The following is a 19742-nucleotide window of genomic DNA, read 5'->3' as shown; positions in this document are numbered from 1 at the left end:
CAGACTGAGCTGAAGACATTCCAGGCAACCATGGTGAGGGCAGAAGATGAATCCGTGCTTATTTGGCTCTCTACTTCCCCCTTACTCTCCTCACCAGTATTGTCTCTATGTTGCCATTAAAAGTGAATATTCCAAAACAGCGTTCTAGGCTTTTACAGATTCTCAGTGCATGAGGCCTTTCAAAATTCACAATAAGATATATTTTACATTTAGGACAAAACATGAACCCAGCAAGAGGCAATAATGGCATAATGAAAAGGCAGTTAACTCAGATGAGCTGATCTCTGACACAGACCCTGAGTTTGGACTGACCTTCTCCTTCCTTCTCATCCAGAAAATTGGAGAATTATTTTCACACTTTGCTAGTGTGCAGAGAGGATACAATCACTATTGGCTACAGTGCATCAGTGGCAGAAGGCTGATCAGTAAGATTTACATCTCTCTAGTCAGTACAGCAGACACAAAACCTTCTTGGTTTAGATTATCTGTCCAGATTACTACCTAATGAAGTTGGATGGAAGATTTTACTCCACACAATTCTTCAACAACCAGTGACTTGTTTCTGATCATTGCTTATGCTGTTAGGCACTGTTTATGTTATAAAACTTGCAAACATTTGCTTCAGGCTGAAATCTGGAATTAGGCATGTAAGGTTTTAGTCTAGAAGCATTTCGTAGATTAAAACAAAATCAATTGCCCACAAGACGCTTATCAGAAAACTAAAATTGATCCAGCTGTCCTGACATAAAGAATGTGTATTTCCTTACATGGCTTTTCCCTTAGATTTGCTGTGATTATCCTGCATGCCTTGTCCGTAACTGATAGCATTTCCTATTAGCATGTAGCTCACAGAATCTTATTCTTGCCCATATCTTTTGTAGATGTTCATACTATGAAGGAGATGAAAAATCTGTCTATTTATGTTTCAGAGATTCTGCCTTGTGTGCTTACAAAAAAAATTACAGAAAATGGGTATAACTTTCCAATCTAGCAATAAATATCTGAGAGAGGATATAAGCATAGCTATGTAAACAGAACACTGTACATATGGCTTTATTATAAATCTGATATTGGCTAATAGCTTTTACTCATAAATTTTTGAAAGCTTATTTCCTTTAAAATCAGAGAAACCTAATCTTAAAATTATAGAGAGTTTTAAAAAAGCAAACATTTATAAGGTAGTAGCCATTTGAAATCCCAGAGAATTCATTAAAAATGGATAAACATCTGTTACTCCATTCTGTAAAGCAAGAAAATGAGGCAGGAGGAGGTGAACTGATCTAAAAAATACACCTCTAAAGGCACCTCCATTTGGCCAGTGACAGCAGGAAGAATACCCCAGTCTTGATGATTTAGGGGAGCTTCAGCAATTAGCTCCAAGTTTAGCTGTGATGAGACAAATCCAGCCTCTGTGGGACTGCAAATTCAAAGGGAGACGTAGGCACCACTGTGCTGAGCCTTGTGCTGTGAGCACATATGACAGATGTGCCTTAAATCCCACTTCCATCTGGACTATGTGCTTCACTGTCCAGATGTTGGTCTCTCCTTCAATACAGAAGCATGTGGCTCTGACATGTCCTGACCTCAACAGGGCAAGAACTAAGAGCATTCCTTTACCCCAGACCTCTGTTTATCTGGGCAGAAAACCCAAGCTCATGAAGCAGAAAAGGATGCTGGTCCAGAAGGGAGAGGATGCCTGTCCATGCTGTGATCCAAACCTGCTGCTCAGCCTCATCAGCCTGGGACCTCTTGCTGGATTAGCCAGGCCCTGGCTCACCCACCTGAATTACGTCTAAGGCTTCTCACCCCTGCAGATACCCTGCTGGGTTGCTCAGAAGGTGTGAGACTGAAATGTTAATTGTTAATGGCTCAAACAATCCCGGGGTGCTGCCCAGGTGCAGAGTGGGTGCACACCCACCACCAGAGGCTGCAAGCTGGGTTTTCAGCCAGGTAAGGGAAGAGGCTGACAAGAAGCAGATCCTGAGAGGTTGGGATAGTACTTTTTGTCATGCCAGTGTCCTCCCTTACACAAATGACTCAGGTGTGAAAACTCTTCTCCAGGGAAGTACCAGGACATTGGCTTGTAGACCTGAAGTTTTTCATGCCACCTGATGTGGCATAATTGGCTTGACTACACTGAGGGAAAAGGCAGCCATCATGTCTTAGAAGGGGCCATGAACCATCAAAGACCCTTGAAGTGCTCAGTGTAAAACTCCCCCCCCCCCCAGGAGAGGTACCTGGGCATTTCCACCTAGCCTGAGCATTTATTAACCCACTGAAATTTGTGTCTGGGCTTCCCCCATCTTCAATGGATCAAGACTGTGGCCATCACTTTGACCAAAGGACACAGAAATTGCAACAGTCAAGTCTTGTCACTGAACTCGTGGGTGGTGACTCTATACCTTTCTACTCTTATCCTTTGTTTCTCTTTCCTTCTTTTCCCTCATACGCTTTCTTAAGTGTTAATTTTATGCTTTCATATTGCTGCATTTCTATAGATGATAATAATCGAAATGGCTACATTTTAAAGTTTGCCAAGCACCTTATTCTACCTTAATGTTCTAAAGTTTGCAAGTAAAAGTCTGTTATTGAGCCTCCTGAGAATTTTGTTGTTTATCCCACACACCTACCAAAGTAAATCAAACAACCTTCCCCTTAAGCCCGCTGAGTGGAGCGGGGCATAACAAGTATAAAACCTAAATTCTGACCATTCTGATAGCAGGAGGAACGTGCTGTACACCTCACTGTGACTCACTGGAACAGCGCTACAGACAGCAAAATCCGCAGGGCTCTCACACGTTCACAGAAATTACAGCTGCCAACCCCTGCAGGGCTGGCACACGTACCTGTGGTTAATGGCACATGTGACCACAGGCCAAGCTGGGATTCCTTATATTCTTATACAGATGTGGGGTTTCTTTCCCCAGCTAGACATCAGAATGGGACAATAACATGTGGTCAACCCAAAGTGTCACTCAAAGGCCTTTTGAGACCTAACATGAGTATTCCCTTTTGGAAGTAAATGTAAACAAACACCGCTATTAGATCACAGACTTCAATGGCCCCTTTGCTATCAGCCCCTCAGAAGATGAAAGCCCCTCCACAAAACACAAAACTTCACAAAAGAAATACAAAAGCTCCCAAAAATATGGATAGAGGACAGCACATACCATCAGACCTGCAATTTTCTTAAAAAAAATTTTTTATACAATTGGACCAATTATTCTATCAATGTCTCAGTTTTGGCTGGTCCTTTCTTTCCCCTCTTAGAAATGGCAGTGACAGCCTCCATCGTACCTTGAAGACATCTGTGGCTCCCCGTTCAAAGTTGTTGGATCTGTTTTCCAGGATGATCAGCTCAGTTTTGCCAGTCTCACCATAAATCTGCATGAACACTTTGGCGTTGGTGCCTGCGGCTCGCACGTCTCCAGTAACTACAGACACCTCATAGTTTATCACTAGTCCAAAAATAAAGCAATTAAATCAGGAGAGAAGCCCAGATAACAACATTCCTGAGGGCTCAGATTCAAAATTAAATTACCTTGTCTTGACTAATGTCTACGTAGCCAACCATTTGCTCTTATCCAAACTAAATGTGAGATAGCAGAAGTCTTCACTAAGGACTAACCTAACAGTTTGCCTTTTACAAGTGCTAAGCCAGTGCCACAGGCAAAACAGAGCCTTAAAAGGGAATTTCATTTCAGTATTAGCCACAGAGAGATTAAATGACCTCTTTAGTATAATAAAAGGGAGGGTATTACAGAGAGTAGATGAAAACATAGCATCCTTTCTCAGGATCTGAAGACAAATTTTAACCATGACCTTAAAAGAAAATGTGTCTACTGATAAAAGTCAAGTGGGCAGTAGGGATTTGGTCCGTATTTATCAAAAAGCTTCCCCCTTGCAGGAAATGGGAGTAACACAGACAGGACAGGACATGTCTGGTGCAGCAACGGGGCACATGAATGTGAAAAACAAAAAAAGGGAGGGGGCCAGATAAACGTGGAAAAAGCAGAACCCACTGATATTGCAACAAAGAAGCACAGTGCCTCTGTGCTGTGTTATGCTGCCCAGGATGCAAATTTTTCATATAGTCTCAAGAAACAGAGATGAAAAACTCTGTAATGTTTTTCAGGAGCATTTCCTTTCAGAAAAGGAAACATGAGAATAATTTACTTTCCTCAACAACATTTGCTCGTAAGGGTGGGGACTTTTTGGTTTTTGCATCTATCTTGTCTAACGCCCTTGTCCTCAAGAGTGCTAGCAATACATTTTTAGTCCTAGCTATAAAACAGCCACACGTCCTCTTACATTTCTCAATAGGCACAATCTCACTGGGGTAGACTTCCACCTCCACCCTGCCATCAGCCTCGTCTTTGTCGAGCCATCGGTTGCAGGGGAACATGTACTGCCTTCCCTGGACTGGAACTGTGATCTGGACACTGGCCAGGAACCAGCCAGATCGGAGACCCACGTTGTCGTGTCCAATCAGTATTCGGTTGATCTTTTAAAAAGCAAACAAAAACCAAGAGAGCAGGGAAAAACCACACAGAATTTATGCACACAACAGAATCTACTCAATGTACCACAATCCCCTCACCCTGGCACTTTGTTCTTCCACTGTGCTCATGTAAATAATGTATATATGTATTTAGCTATAAACGTAAAGCACTCTTCACATGCCAGCATGTACACTAGACTGCTGATGTAATAGTCTATGTAAAACGTGTTCCTTAATAACCAGTGCAAAGGTCAGAGGTTCTTTCGTCACATTCAGTTCTGTGTGTTGATTTGATTCTGAATTCAGACACTTGCACGAAGCACAAAGACGCCTGCAATTGGTTCTTACCTTTCCAATATCCCTCATATCTAAAGTAAACTCATCCACTCGACCACGTTCAAAATAATTGCCTAGATCATTATCAGAGACTAAGAGAGCCTCTTTGCTGGAGTCTGCTTTTTCACCGTAGAGTTTGATGAAAACTTTGGAGTCTGAGCTGGCACCAGGGATATCTCCCGTCTTCACGCTGATGTGATAACTGACATCTAAAGTGAGATCGATGTACAAAACACAGACATGTGAGTGGCATTTCCAGTGCTCAGCCTGGCTTCAAACAAGATATAGGGGAGGAAGGATCCAGCTACAGACATAGGAAGGACTTTGCCCTCCACTCATGCATCCAGCATCTTAGGGCCACGCTGGAGAAGCTGTCACACCTTGGAGTTATTTACCAGAACATAAGAGATCCAACACTTACACTAGTAAGCATATAATATTCTGTATGCCTCCCTCTCACTGTTAGATGATTACCCAAGCCATACAAATGCACTTAGGCAAGTGAGAATATTTAACTCTTTTTTATACTTACAATTCAATTCAATACATTTTACTTTTTTTTTCCTAAAACAAAACAAAAATCATCTCAACCTGAGATCTGTAGGCACCATTTTCTAAAGAAAATTGTAGTATTGGAGCCCTGGTTCTCCAGAAAAGGCCAATATAACACTTCTGGTGATTTTCTTCTGTGAACACAATTATTCAACGGAATTTATTCTACTAAAGCAGTGGCAATTCAAGATCCTTCAGAGAAAGCTCCACAAGAAAGCAGTTCTTAAACAAATCACAACATTAGAAATCAAAGTTTCTTTCTACACATATAATGTTGCAATTATGCTCTATTATACAAATTAATCCCATTCATAAACTGGAATTTAAGAGTCAGAGGCATTTCCAGCTGAGTGACCTACTGCAGTTTCTTTCATAAGAGTGGCAAAAAAAAAAAGCCCAGTAGATTTACTGCGACCTGACAAGAATTATTAAGAAGAATAAAGCAAGTAAACATTTGCATGTACAGCTCAAACCCAGACCTTTCTTTTTCCAAGCTGAACTCACTTTTTAGCATTGGTGACTCCCCAGCAGGCACTAATTCTCGGACAATCTGACCATCGTCCTCATTTTTGTCGAGCCATCTGGTTTACAAAAAGAAGTAAGTTATCTCTGAATAATTAGCACCTGTTAGACCTTTGAAAATCTAGGCTGGCTCCACACACACTCCAAATCCACACCATAGTCAAAAAAGATATTTTTACAGGGTTCTGTATCTCTGTTAACTTAGCAGGAGCTTGACCAGACCATACGGCAGCCACGCTTTAAACCTCCATTTTTCCAAGAAGAGAGAGAGAACCCTGCTCACAGTGGATAAACATCTGCTGTGATGTCCATCTGCCTAAAAAGCACAAACTCCACAACCACAAGTTATTCCTGTGAACAGGCAGTCTCAGTCTCTTGAAATCATTGACCTTCATTGACCAGAGAGACTTGCAGCCTTTATTACTAACACCCTTGATTGCAACCTTTATAGCATGTAGGTTACTAAACCCCCTCTTTTTTTCAGTCTTTCTGTACATTAGTTTATCATCTCTTTTCCCTTCCTTACAGGTAAGTGTTTATATCCCTTTTTTCTCCACCAGGAAGGGGATGAATTGTGTTGTTCCCATTTTCAGGGTTGGGAATGTGCAGGCAGCTGCCACCAGCAAAAAGGAAGGATTTCCTCTGTTTCTCAACATTGCTTTAATGATTCAACTAGATTAATTAAAAAAAAAAAGAGAGCTGGGCACAAAGCAGGCTGTAACATGATCTCAAGGGAAAAAATTCTGAAAGGAAAATCATAAAATGGTTTGAATTGCAAGGGACCTTAAAGCTCATCTTGTTCTATCCCCTGCCATGGGTAGGGACATCTTCCACTAGACCAGGTTGCTCCAAGCCCAGTCGAGCCTGGCTTATAACACTTCCAGGGATGGGGAATCTGCAGCCTCTCTAGGCAGCCTGTGCCAGGGCCTCACCAGCCTGATAGTAAAGAATTTCCTTCTTGATATCTGATCTAAACCTGCCCACCTTCAGCTCAAGATCACTCTCCCCTTGTGCTATCACTACATGTCATTTCAAGAAGTTCCCTCTCCAGTCTCTCCGTGAAAGTCCCCTCCCAAGATGGGGGGGAACAAATTGCTAATCTGGTAACCTTCACAGTTGCTCCTTCAGCCTCAGGGATAAAGGATTTCCAACCCCAACCCCATAATGTCCATACAGCCACCCTTGTACGACAACAGCAAGGGCCCTGGCAGAGGTTTCTGACTTTCCACTTCAAACCTAGACTGCTGCAGGACTCAGGATATTCCTGTAAGCATCTGTTTAGGGTCAGGTTTCCCACAGTGGTGCTACCACAGCAGGAGCAGTTCCCAGAGTGCCCATTGTTCCCAGGTATGCATCTATCTGCAGCAGCATCTTTTGCAGCTAAAAATACTGCTTAAAACCAGCAGGGGCGAGAAAAGGACAAGTGAGCAATCTCTGCCGGGTCATGCAGGGTATTTAAATGGCTATAATAATTCCCAGAACTAGAAAGAGGAAAAACAAACCCCTAGAAACTTCCTTTTTAAAGGCGCCCACACAGTTGCTACCGTGACACATACATTGTCCTTGGTTGACCTGGATGCCAAAAAAGGAGAGGAGCTTACTTTCCATTTAATTTTCCATCTTTGATTTTGATGGTGAGTCAGCACGTATGGAAACCAGAAAATGACCCTCATAACAAGGATTTGAGGACATGAACAAATGCCCACTGAGAGATGGATCAAACCTACGGCACCTTGCTGGTAACAAGCCAGCAAAGCTTACAGTCATGACCAGTTGACCAAAGAAGGAACCAGATATTTTCGAAGACCAAAATGACTCCATTTTATCCATCTGAAGAAATATTATATTTTCAGTCTCGTCTTCTCTCTTCCCACCCAGAGAGAAACAAAAAACACAAAGAAACCATGTCAAAAAACAGCACCAGGAAAGAAAACCAAACGTGAGCTACAGCCAGCCAGCCCTGGAAGCACGAGCAGCAAATGTTCTCATGCAAAAGAGGTGCACAGAACTCCCAGCACGCAGACAACACGTCTCCAGCCCCAGCTCCCCTCTGAGCTTCGGGAGGTTGTCAGGTATGCAGCCTACCCCATATTCTTCCCTTTCACTCTGCAAACCAGGTGGTCTTGTGCAGATGGGCTTGGAAAGGCCTAAAAGCTAAGGTGGTCAGCGCGAAGGTGATGAACACATGAACATGTGATGATCACACAAACACCATCAGATGAGGGCATCAGATGTGGTGGTGTGCCTCAGGGGAGGCTGAGGGGTGTAGTGGGAAAGGGGAGCAGAAAAATCTGTGGGGAGTACATGAAATTGTCATCAAGAATTGAGCAAGGGTAGAGTGCAAGGGAAGCATGTTAAGATATCACCTTGTCTTAAGAAAGGAAGCCTTTATTGATGTTTTAGGGTTGGGGGATTTTTATTTTACCTGTGAGAACTGGTCCTTTATACCTTTGTATCATGTAGTTCTTTGATGCTGGCTCTGGATTCACATCCTTGGACAGGTATCCAATGGCATCATCCCAAAAGTCAAGATGCTTCTGTGTACATGGATGTTAACTGGGAGGACCCACAAAACTCGAGCCTGAAGTCCACCACCCCAGGGCCACTGAATTCAGCACGTTCTTCAGGAAGGCAGAAGCTCACAAGGTAGGCACACTTCTGCTCACCTGCTGCTGGTTTTTGTGTCCTGCAAGCTGCTGTTTCTGTTGCCAGTGGACATGCTGCTGTTTTCTGTCACCTTCACCATTGCTGGTGTTTTAGGGATACCTGGGATGTATCCAGGTGAACTGCTTTTGCACCAAGGTGGCAGGATAAAAATACATCCCACAAGAAACAGATCTCTGTGTGCAGAACAGCAAGTGATATCTGCTTCTGCAGTGAGGACAGGTGACAAAAAAGAATCAGAAAAGGAGGACACACTCCTAGATAAAGAAACTCCCATTCTACCAATGTTGGTAGATACTGATGGCAAGAAGAGGAGCATGTTTTGGACAGAGGAGGAAGAGAGAGGTTTATCAGCAGAAGTGACTAAAGGCTCCTTACGTTGTTTCAACCAAGAGAACAGGCAGGAATGGCAGAACTATTTTCTTGAGGTTACTCTAGTGACAGAGAAAATATCTGGATGAGCAATGCCACTGCATTCCATCCGTTCAGAACACATGGAGCAATATCCTTAATTTTACCTCAATGTAATTCCAATAGCGTGTCACTGAGAAGCAGATTGCATCCAGGGGTTTATAGCCTTACAGAGAATGCAAATGGATTGACAAATTATAAACACATCAGGCTGCAGAAAATAGAATTTTTCAGTGCAGTGCCATCATATTCCTAGTACAAAAGACCTGTCAAAATCTTTTGTTTTATGAGAGCTTCTACATTATATCATTGAATGTAATTCACATGCCACTGTGTATTTTGCAAGGGTGTAGTTGTGTCCTGTGTCACATACTTGGTTTTAAAGAGATATTTTATGACCAAAACCTCAAAGAGGACGCAAATATAGCATGAAAGCCACTTCTAGAGGATCAGAGAGTGAGGGGAGCACTGTAAAAAATATGGTATGACATCATGAGCATTTGAAATCCAGCCTGCATGCAATTAGAATGACTAGCACATCCATTAGATTCAGAGATACATAAGTATTTACGTGTGTCTTTAAATATAACCTATACAAAAATGTGTAGAATAGATAGACATTTCACATTATTTTTAGGCAAGAAAAGGAGGTTTCTCTGGCTAGTTTACATGATGAACATTTTAGGCATTTGATTGAGTAAATGCTCTTTCACAGGAGTCTCCTAGTGCATCATCCCATTCATGGTCTGTCTGTTGTTCTTCAGAGAATTAATGATGTTCCCTTATGCTTGTGCTGGATAAAAATTAGGACGGTGAGGGCCATATGCTTAGAAAAAAATTAATGACGTATCACTGAAGATTTCAGTGGAGCTGTAATGATTTATAGTGTGTAAAATTCTATCCTGTCACGAACTCACGACTTTGCCTGATCGAAAATTCATTTCTGTCTGGGATATAAATACTATAAAAAATAGGCATTTAGAGAACATCCGCTAGTCCATTCCTGGACTTCCAGAGCACTTTGAGGAGAAAATGAAACCTGAAGAACTCAGTTCTGATCTTCAAAAAAGTTTGGCTCCAGTTCTGGGGTGAAAGGTTTGCTCCTTAATTTTGAACTTTCCAATGGAATTCATCGTCACAGTGCCTAAACCCCATCCGGTATTATAAAGTTCAGGGATGCCACTGAATGATTCAGTGCTCAGGACCTAAAAGCACTGATATTATAATGCTATGTGATTGTAAGGGGGAAATAGTACTGCAGTGCATCCAAGTGATGTACTAGTAATTCTGCAAATCACACTTGGAGAAGATATTTGCATTTACTTCTTGCAAGCACAGATCAAATGACCACTTTAAAAATCACTGACTCTAAGCCAACTGTTTAGAGAGTTGAAAGCACAGGCCTGGGAGTCATTATTCCTTGACGCTCTACCTGAATCTGACACAAACTCACAATTAATCCACTTAGCTTCTCTTTATCTCTGCTGGCTCCCTTGTATGACAAAGGCAGTTCTTCTCATAGAGCTCTTGTGATTACTAGGTAATAGATGATCCTACAGAGTCATAAAAAAAAGCTTTCAGATTAAAAGGCAAAACACAGTCGTGTATATGAATACGTAAATAACAAGAACAGAGACTTCAGAGAGCTCTATGCAATGAAGATCTATGAGGGTATCTTAAAAGACATCAGCTGCAGTGGAAGCTGGTTAGCCAGCTCTTTGCTGGAGCATCTGCTCCCCACATGGTGCTGCAGCCTAGTTTGTACAGAGGTAAGAAGTCTGTGAAGCTTTCTGCACAGGTGAGATATGTTTCTGCTAGGAGGCATTTTGTCCTTCAGCTGTCTCACAGAAGCAGCTGAATGGCAGAAGGTCAGTAGAGCAGCTTTCAGTAAGAACTCAGCAGCAAAATGGGTTTTCTCCAGACTATGGAACTGTGCTGTGTAGAAGAGTGGAAGTTAGTCAGGTCTTGGAGATAAAGGCAGTGAGGACAACATGTCTACTGGCCAAGCAGAATGTTCCCTGGTGTCCCTTGGATGGAGTCTCTAACTAACCTCACTTGCATTGCTTCTTCTTGGCCAAGTCTTCTTCAGCATCTTGGCTCTGAAGAGGCAGGTGAAGCAGGACTTTCTGGGCTCCCACCAAAGCAGCAAGTACATAAGCTGTCCCTGGCCTACAGGACTGGAGAGGAACATCCAAACGCTGCAGGTCATGGAAATGTTTGTCCCTCACATGGAGGATGCAGTGGGTGAGCACCTTCGCCCTCAGATGTCTCCAGACTCCATGACGACACCCGTACTCTGCGATGATGCCTCAGTCTCCCGAGAGACACGGGCATCAAAGATAATGAGAGGGAGCAGCTGTCCCTGTGCTTGATGGTGATCAGTCATGTGACCTTCTCAATCTGAGAGGAAGAGATAATGCTGGCACAAGGACAGCAAATAGAGCCACACAACAACGCTGATACCGCTTGGGAGAAGAGACATTTAGAAAGATAAGAAGAGTGGAATTCCACCTCTGGCAACCCGAAGCCTTAATTCACCCCATGAATATTTTGGGGATAAGGCCTTGGGTTTTCTTTCTCCTTCCTTTTTCAGTCCCTGGCCTGAGGGGGAATGCCCTCTGGATTCTGATGTTCCTCATCCACAGGTGTGAAGCTAAAGAGAATGGGGTCATCTCTCCAAGCTGAGGGAAGAAGCCCAGTTAAACAGTCATGTAAGGAGACAACTCAAAAGGAAGTATTTAAAATAAGCCAGATGCACGGTGCAGTTAGACACAGAAATATCCCTGAGGAGTCTGAGCAAAACAGCTCTTCACGTGGACACTTCATGTCCAAGGAAAAACCTGTCTAGCCTGCTCGCTTTAACTCAGTAAAACATATGGCCGTTAAATATGGATCAAAAGGCAGAAATGACTACGTGGTGGTTTGTTCTTTGAGAAGGGAGAAACTGGTTTGCTTTTCACAACCAAGATGACACTGCATCTGCTGCTCCCTGCTGTCTCCCCAGTGAGTTTGCTCTCTGAAGTGACGTGGCTTTAGCAATGCAGAGAGGCTGGGGCTGGCTCCTGTTTTGTGTTTGGCTGACTCCCCTCGTCATAGTGGAATTCTTCCAAGACCAGAGACAAGTAACCAGATTAGACACTTTATCTTTGTTTGCAGTTTAAAAATAATTGTGTTTGAGTTTTACAATTCCACTGGTCCCCAGGAGATGACCTTTTAGAATAGGTCCTTAGTGTTGTGAAATGGAGCTCAGTGAAGGTTCATGCTACAGGGTGGACACCTGGGAGGGCAAGCATGACTTTACAGGACCCTGAACTACTCTGAAGTTAGTCTCTCATGTTTTCAATCTAGTTCTCTCTAGTTTGTGCTGCAATGTTGAAGCAGAGCCTAGTTAGTGCCAGAATAGATTGTGCATCTTGCTCCCCACAAGCAGCCTCAGTACAACTCATTTCTTTTGGCCACTTGATTGTCTAGGGAAGAGAAGAATACATTTATAACCTACCCATAGAGGTAAGTTACAGCCCTCTGCTGTACCACTATCTCTGCATTCCCCCTCATGCAAGGAGCTCTTGAGATGGCAGCATTAAGATTTTGCATTCTCTTAACACAAAAATAGCATCCCATTGCTCCTGGAAAGATGGGATGTGCATGTGAGGGACCAGAACCTCGTTCCACACATGCAATAACACCAGCAGATTGCAGAGTGTGTTTCTGCAGCAGGCAAGTGCAGTGACACTGGATGTGGTACTGGAAGGTTGTGTTTTTATCTTTTGTAAATTCTCTGCATTGCTGAGCTAATTGCTGAGAAGTTCATAATTCAGATTGCTGTTCATTTGGTAAGGGGAGTTAGCTGTATCTTAAACCTCCCAAACCACACTCTTTGCTTTCAGGCTTAGCAAAAATAAATGAACTAATGAATAAATAAAAAGGATTAAGCTGTGCTCAGAAAATTCCAGTCATGGACCAACAACTAGGCTCTTCAAAGTCTGGCAAATGCATAGACAGAGGCATAATTTGCAAGCATTGTTTTTCCAGTACCTGTAGCAGGGGAATTCCACAGCCTCACTTTCTGGCTGTCCTTCTTCCCTCACTATCACTTTGGCAAGGTACCAGCCACTGCTTCCTCCTTTGCCATCATGCCCTATCCTCACCCTCCTCACCTGCTTCAGCGTTACTGCTTCGACGAAGAATTCATCAGCCTTTGAGAAGGAGAAGAAAAAAGGTAAGGCAATATTTCTCCCTAAAAGCAAACCAACGACCCAAATTTATTATTGCAATCAAACCACCATCATCAGCATGCTGCAAGATAATTCTTCACAAGATGAAGGAGAAAGCACGAATTTACCGAAGAATGAAACCTCGAATATTTGTCCTAGATGTATAACATTAGGTTTGTAAATATATGATCTGCCAGCATTTTAAATCTCCCATGTCATTGCATGCCCTCCACAACTGTAAAAAAGAGAAGTAATTTGGTTATTAAGAAGTTCATAGAGAGAGGCAGGAAATCCAAGTTCAAACTCCTGCTCAGAAATGAGCTTTGTGGAAAATCCAAAGCAGGTCACTTCAGACCAAATCTACAGAGGTATTTGAGAGGTACAGTTCAAAGACATTACTCTGTGTTAAATTCAAATGACATGGACTACTGAGCACAATTTACCCCCTTTTAATTTCCTGGCATGCCAGTATGGGCAGGGCTGCACAGGGGTATCTCCAGCTGCTCCATGTGTTATGTTGAGAGGTAAATACCCTTAATACCCCATAAGAGACATTTATCTCTTTTTTTATTTTATCTCTTTTTTTTTTTTTTTTTTCCTTCCCTGGAAAAGGTCTCAAAGCACCAACCTAGAGACTACCCCAGGTGATGGCCCTTCAAGACCAGGGCTCTGTTACCCAAGGGTGTACTGGGACCAGCAGTTTTCAACAGCTGAAGGAAGAGAAATGTATTAAAAGAGCGAGTTACTCCTGTGAGAATCGGGCCAGACAAGTATCTGTGGCACATGTACAGACACACACACACATGGCACATGTATGGTAAATACTGGGTGCAAACACACAGCATATCTGCAGCATATGAGCCCAACGAAAGAACTGACTGCTGTGGTTACCATCTGGCTGAGATGCCTTTCTAGGTAAGAGAAACCTAACCACTGTCATTCAGTTGTCCTTCATCTCCCAAAAGCACATATGGTGGTAGCATATATCCAGCTAGCTCCCAGAAAGCATGGTGGCAAGGCAGTATTTACGTAAATACTGAAATTCATTAAAACAATCATAATTTTTTCATCATTCGGGACTCCAAACTGGCTCTTAAAATAAAGACAACTAAACATATTGCCACTGTCTAAAGTGTTAATGGTGGGCTCACATATGTCAATGTTACTTACATACTCAGAACTGCTGAATTGGGGATTTAAGGTATCAAAACCTCACTGAGTCAGTCAAAGCCAATGTAGTTTAATTCATTAGGCCTGATGCTCACCTTACTTATTAATGGCTGATATAAATTAATGAGTAAGTAACTAACTGGAACCAAACAGGGCAAACACCTAATTTAGAGGCATCTTTAAATCTTACTTTCTACACAGGCTGTTAGTTTACATCTGCAGGCAAACTTTTTAAGTTAAATTGGTAATCAAGGTACTGTTGGTTTAAGTGGCTGTAGATTAGAGACCGCACTGACTAAGCTGCATTTCTTTTTAACAGGGTATCTGAGTTAATCAGTGCAGATATACTCATTCAGTCTCTTGAATACATGAGCCCTAAGTCTGTCAGGATCAATTCTTAAACAGCTTCCAATTCATTCATCAGCTTTCAGCTCCTCGTGCCAGGACAGCAGTTTTCCATTAGCAGTTTCCAGTTTGGTTACATCATTTGCATACTATTAATCACATGATTTGATTGCCAAAATTATGTTTCCCTTTTTATCCTCCTTCTTGTAAGTTAGCCTATAACTCATTTTTTGGGAGTATCCCATAAAATAGCCTTCATCTGTGTTTAACATAATTGTATCCTCTGTGAACCAAGCATCTTTCTTTGGAACTGCACTGAAGCAGTCTTCAAACCACCACCAAAGCATATCTAATTTTGCTACCATTTTGACTTAACTAGGCTTCACCAAATGACAAAACACCACACTTCATAGCTTGGACCTACATTTTAAAACTAAAATATCTACAATTTAAATGCATAGGCAAAAAATAAGATGTTTGAAATGTCCATGTGTGCAAACCTTTATATCATTTAACAGCAGAATGGACCCTCACACTTTGTGATTACCACGTTTCCACATACAGACCTTAAAAGCAAAAGAAATACTGGAGGAAAGTTGCTTCAAAGTCTAAAAAAATTCAGTGATTTCAGTGAAGAATTTGAAATTCTGGACAGTCAAAGGCAAATTCAATGTGCTTATGCATATTTCAGAAGCCTAAATTCAATGGTCTATTTTGAAAACATGACCTCCTTTTTATCTTCATTTTCCCTCCACTCTGAACCTTCAATCAGGTAATGACAGAAGACATGGGAAATCTGCAGAGTTCTGTGATCAGATTCTCAAAATCTCCTTCTGGAGATATTGATTACATTTTACTAGTCTAAGTTGGACCCTAGAGATCCAAAATTGGATACATATTAAGTAGGTTGACCCCATAGATCAGACCAGCACACTATATGCTTGCTGATACTGCCAATGCTGCAAAGGCTTTAACTACAATTTGACTTCTTCATTATCTCCAGCTTTTCAGGGAATAAGCTTTGTCTTCACTTCAGGCCATTTCCAACCCCTTCTATTCAGGACACAGACATACAAAAATATATTGAAAACCTCTTTGAAACTAAGACACAAAAATTGAGTGCAGGATGGTTGAGGGAGACTGGAGGAAATATAAAGGAAACATGTTAATCTTTCGGTTCTGAATTTCACATCAAATAAGATGCTTTTTCTTCCTTTGCCCCAGGAGCCAAATTTTTCTGTATTGATGGAGGAGGAAAGGCTCCCCTTTTATTCTTGGAAAATTTCCTGAAAGCCTACTCCAATCTGGAGATGCAATTTCAGCAGTCAGCACTTATCTGGGGAGCAAACCAAGAGACTCTTTTATGAACATACAGACATCAAGCAAGGGCACACTGTCCCTGACCCAAGCCTCCCTCCAGCTGCAACCTGTTGTACGATGATGTGTCCACATGATTTATTTCTCCCCTGCCGCCCTAGCCCGAGCTGGCAAAGAAATCAGCTGAGTTTACAAACACACCGCCTCGAAGAAAAAGAAGGAATAAGACAAAAAAAAAAAAAAAAAAAAGAAAAAGGTAAACCGAATGAAATTTACGAAACCGTCACACACTTTTAAAACCTGTCTCGAGGTGCTGCCGTGCGAACTTACGTTGCCTTTTTCAAATTTATTGACGGTGTTGATGCAGTTGTAGAGGACGCGCTCGCCCGTGTCCCCCTGGTCGCCGATGAGGCAGACGAAGACGTTGGCATCTGTGCCACTCCCGCTGACGGTCCCCGTGCAGACTGTCACACGGTACTTTATCACTGGGGGAGACATAAATTAATAAAACAATTTCAGCCACGCGATTAATTGCCGTTGAAATTTACTGCGTCTTTCGGCAGGCCTGTAATTAACTTTAAGTGTCCGTGCTCCCAGCTGGTACTTGTGCTGATGTATTGGCTTTTTACACTTCCTGATTATCACCAGGGGAAGGAAACAAGCCAAAATAGGAAGACACGAAACGGTAAGAGGACCCATAAAAGCCCACCAAAAAGGACATAAAGATGTTGACCACTCCAAGTAAAGCCTCATGAGTTGGAGTGCACAGCCTTGTTGAGGTCCGAGTCCTGCTATCTCCCCTCCTGCCTTCCCAAAACAGTCCTGGTGATGGGGGACCTGGTAAAGTGTTTGGGGAAAACAACACTTTCAGCTTCCAGGGGCATGGCAGGAAGACAGAAAGAGTTAAAAAGGGACAAGTGCTCACAGATCTGAGGAATGGGCTTTTCATGTTGGATTTATGGACCAAGACAAGCCCAGTTGGCCCCATCCCCTTGAGATCCTTATAATCCTAGAATATAAAATCATAAAACCATTGAGGCTGGGAAAAGCCTCCAAGATCATGCAAGACTCCAAACTTTATGCAGGAGTTTGGACTGTGTCCTTCCCACCTTTGAGATCTTTATTTAGGATTTTTCTGGGTGGATTTTGAGCTGCCACCTTCCTCCCCCAACCCTGCCCTCACCTCTGCCCTCCCATCCCATTGGGTGAAGGATTTCCAGGAAGAAATATCACAAGGAAGAACCAGCCCATAGACCAACCTTTGAGAGAGGGATTTTCTTCTCCAGCACAGGGAAGGGACAAGAAGTGTTGCTCCCACCCTCCCTCCAAAACCCACCTGCAAGCCCAACACGCAGGTGCTGCACCTCGACTCTGTTCAGCACAACTGCTCCTCACAGGGAAGTGTCTGTGTGAGGACCCAAGCTGCCCTCTCCACAGTTGATTAAAAATACATTTCAAAACCAGGTTTATTTACATTTTAATAACATCTGCAATTACAATTACTCTTCCTCTCCTGAGGAACTGCTCTGCTGCATGCAGATCACCGAAAGCAGAAATTTTAGAAAACAGGGGACTTGTGGTCTACAGAGTGTGGGTGGAAATACGAAAAATCCCACTGGTCACCCTGGGATATTCAGCCCTTGAGATATTCTGCCCTCCTAAACTCTCCCCCTAAATACATTTAGTTCTTGTGACACAAGGTCAAGGCAGAAGTGGCCGCTTCAGGAAGCCAGTGCAAAGTTCTGCAGCTTTCCTTAATTAAATCTCCAGATCAATTAAATGAATAAATAGTTTGGATTGCTCATACATACTGAAAGATGCATTTGCTTTTGCACTACTCTTCTGTGTGACTTCCTATATATTTATTTATACATACAGCTGCATAAATTTGCATATAACTAAATAAAACTTTAAACATGATTGTTAAATTGTAGATTGCATTTCAGCTAAGCTTGCTTTCCATGAACATCCCTCAGACCTTGCATTTCACATTTTAAGGGAAAAAAACCCACAAGTTTTAAAAAAACTCAGCTAACTCTGGAAGCAATTGTGCTGGGGCCAGATCTCTCCCATTTCCCATCACAGAGAAATTCGCTAAAAAAAAAAAAAAAGGGAGCAAAAAAAGCCTGGGATTTCTGAGGCTTCATGCAGCTAATGATGCACACAGAAAATACTGCAGAGAGAAAGTGCCAGAAAGAGAAGTTAATTGAATTGCATCGGTCTGCCCGTGCATCTCTCACACAAAGAGGGTTTCTTTCTATTCAGGTCCTAAGCAAGAGCCCTGCACAGAGCCCGTGGCTCTCACCTGGCATGACTTCAGACACCAGAGATCCCTCCGCAGGGAGCTCCCTCACGATCTCGTTGTCATCTTCATTTATATCAAGCCAGCGGCCACAGTTGAACGAATACTTTTCTTTTGTCAGCGTTTTCAGCAGAGTTACCTTCATTAAACCAAAACACTGCATGAGTTCAGAGGCTTAAAGACAAAAAAGCAATAAGCTCCTGACAGGCTTTTGCCAGGGAGGCAAGAGCAGGTAGCAGCAGAGAAACAAAACACATTAATAATGAGGCTGTAATTCTGACTCGTGCACTGTAGTGATGCACAGAGCAAAGTCATAGCTGATGGCTTTTCATTCCTCCTCTCTCCAATCACTCCATGGTGTTGTGAAAGTTTTGAAGGACTCTGTGGCACTTAAAACTTCTCATCATAAGACACTGTATAAAGCCATGGAGCAAATCGTTGGTGGGGCTTGTGCTGCTGGTTCTCACTGCTCAGAATCAGTGCATGAGAAAAAAAAACAAAAAATAGCAGCAAGCTTGGCCAAAGATCTGCAGTAGCTTCCAAAGGAGTAACGAGCAAATAAGATAGTGGTCTGCAGTTGTCTGGTGAAGGAAGGGTACGATGAAGGTCTATAAAATCACAGGTGACATGAAGAAGGCAAAGAGGGGTCAACCGTTCATTATTCTGCCACAAGAAATACAGGGCACCAAATGATGCTTGTGGAACAAAGTTGTAAGCAAACAAAAGGGCACAACCAGCCTGTGAAGTCCTTGCCAAAAGCTGTTATGGTTGCTAAAAGTTTAACTGCTCAAGGGGAGGCTGGAAACTTTGAACAATTGGCTGGAAGAAAAATCTATTAAATGCTTTGTATTTGGTAGATCTGCTCAGGAAGTGAGTGTCCAATTAAATAGTCAAAAACTGGAAGAACGTTAGGAGGAAGTATCATAAGTGCTTGTCCTTTTCTTACACTTCTCTAGATGAACTAGATGGACTTTTGGCCTGACCAGGGTGGCTGCTTTATGTTCTTGTCATAGAAAATAAAAGCCTGACCTGACACAAAGCAAACCTGGCATGAAACGTGTGAGGACTGGATCATTTAAGGCTTCATCTAAGTTCCTAGAGAATAAAATGGATGTACAAGTGGTGTGATTCATGTGCCATGAGGCTGATGCATCCAGAAAACAGCAGACTGGCTGTACATGGACAGGATGATTTCATGGAGTCAGAGAATCATAGAATCATTTAGGTCGAAAAAGACATGCAATATCCTTGAGTCCAACCATAAGATCATTGATGCATTTCATGCATCTTAACCACGTTTGCTTAGACAGTTTGGCCAAAAGCGAATCCTAGACACACTGCCAGATCCTTCTCGCCCTTCCTGAACACAGTTTTTGTGCAGGAAAATAGGACCACAGGGAAATACATA

General features: G+C 42.5%; 1 protein-coding gene across 1 annotated transcript in view; it reads right to left on the bottom strand.

Annotated features, from left to right (window-relative positions):
* Positions 1-19742, bottom strand: part of LOXHD1 (lipoxygenase homology PLAT domains 1) — a 136486-nt gene that overhangs the window by 77264 nt on the left and 39480 nt on the right. Inside the window, exons 12-18 of the mRNA XM_051803768.1 lie at positions 18338-18473; positions 16363-16517; positions 13022-13182; positions 5894-5970; positions 4850-5046; positions 4312-4504; positions 3298-3458 (exon numbers count right to left, since the gene is read on the bottom strand). Coding sequence (XP_051659728.1) covers positions 3298-3458; positions 4312-4504; positions 4850-5046; positions 5894-5970; positions 13022-13182; positions 16363-16517; positions 18338-18473 — 1080 coding nt within the window. The remainder of the gene's footprint in view (positions 1-3297; positions 3459-4311; positions 4505-4849; positions 5047-5893; positions 5971-13021; positions 13183-16362; positions 16518-18337; positions 18474-19742) is intronic.

This window comes from Manacus candei, unplaced genomic scaffold (genome assembly GCF_025592945.1).
Source record: "Manacus candei isolate 608988 ecotype Guabito, Panama unplaced genomic scaffold, ASM2559294v1 h1tg000059l, whole genome shotgun sequence".
Classification (NCBI taxonomy): Eukaryota; Metazoa; Chordata; class Aves; order Passeriformes; family Pipridae; genus Manacus; species Manacus candei.
Note: the sequence above shows the minus strand (reverse complement) of the source record. Positions and strands in the feature narration are given on the sequence as shown.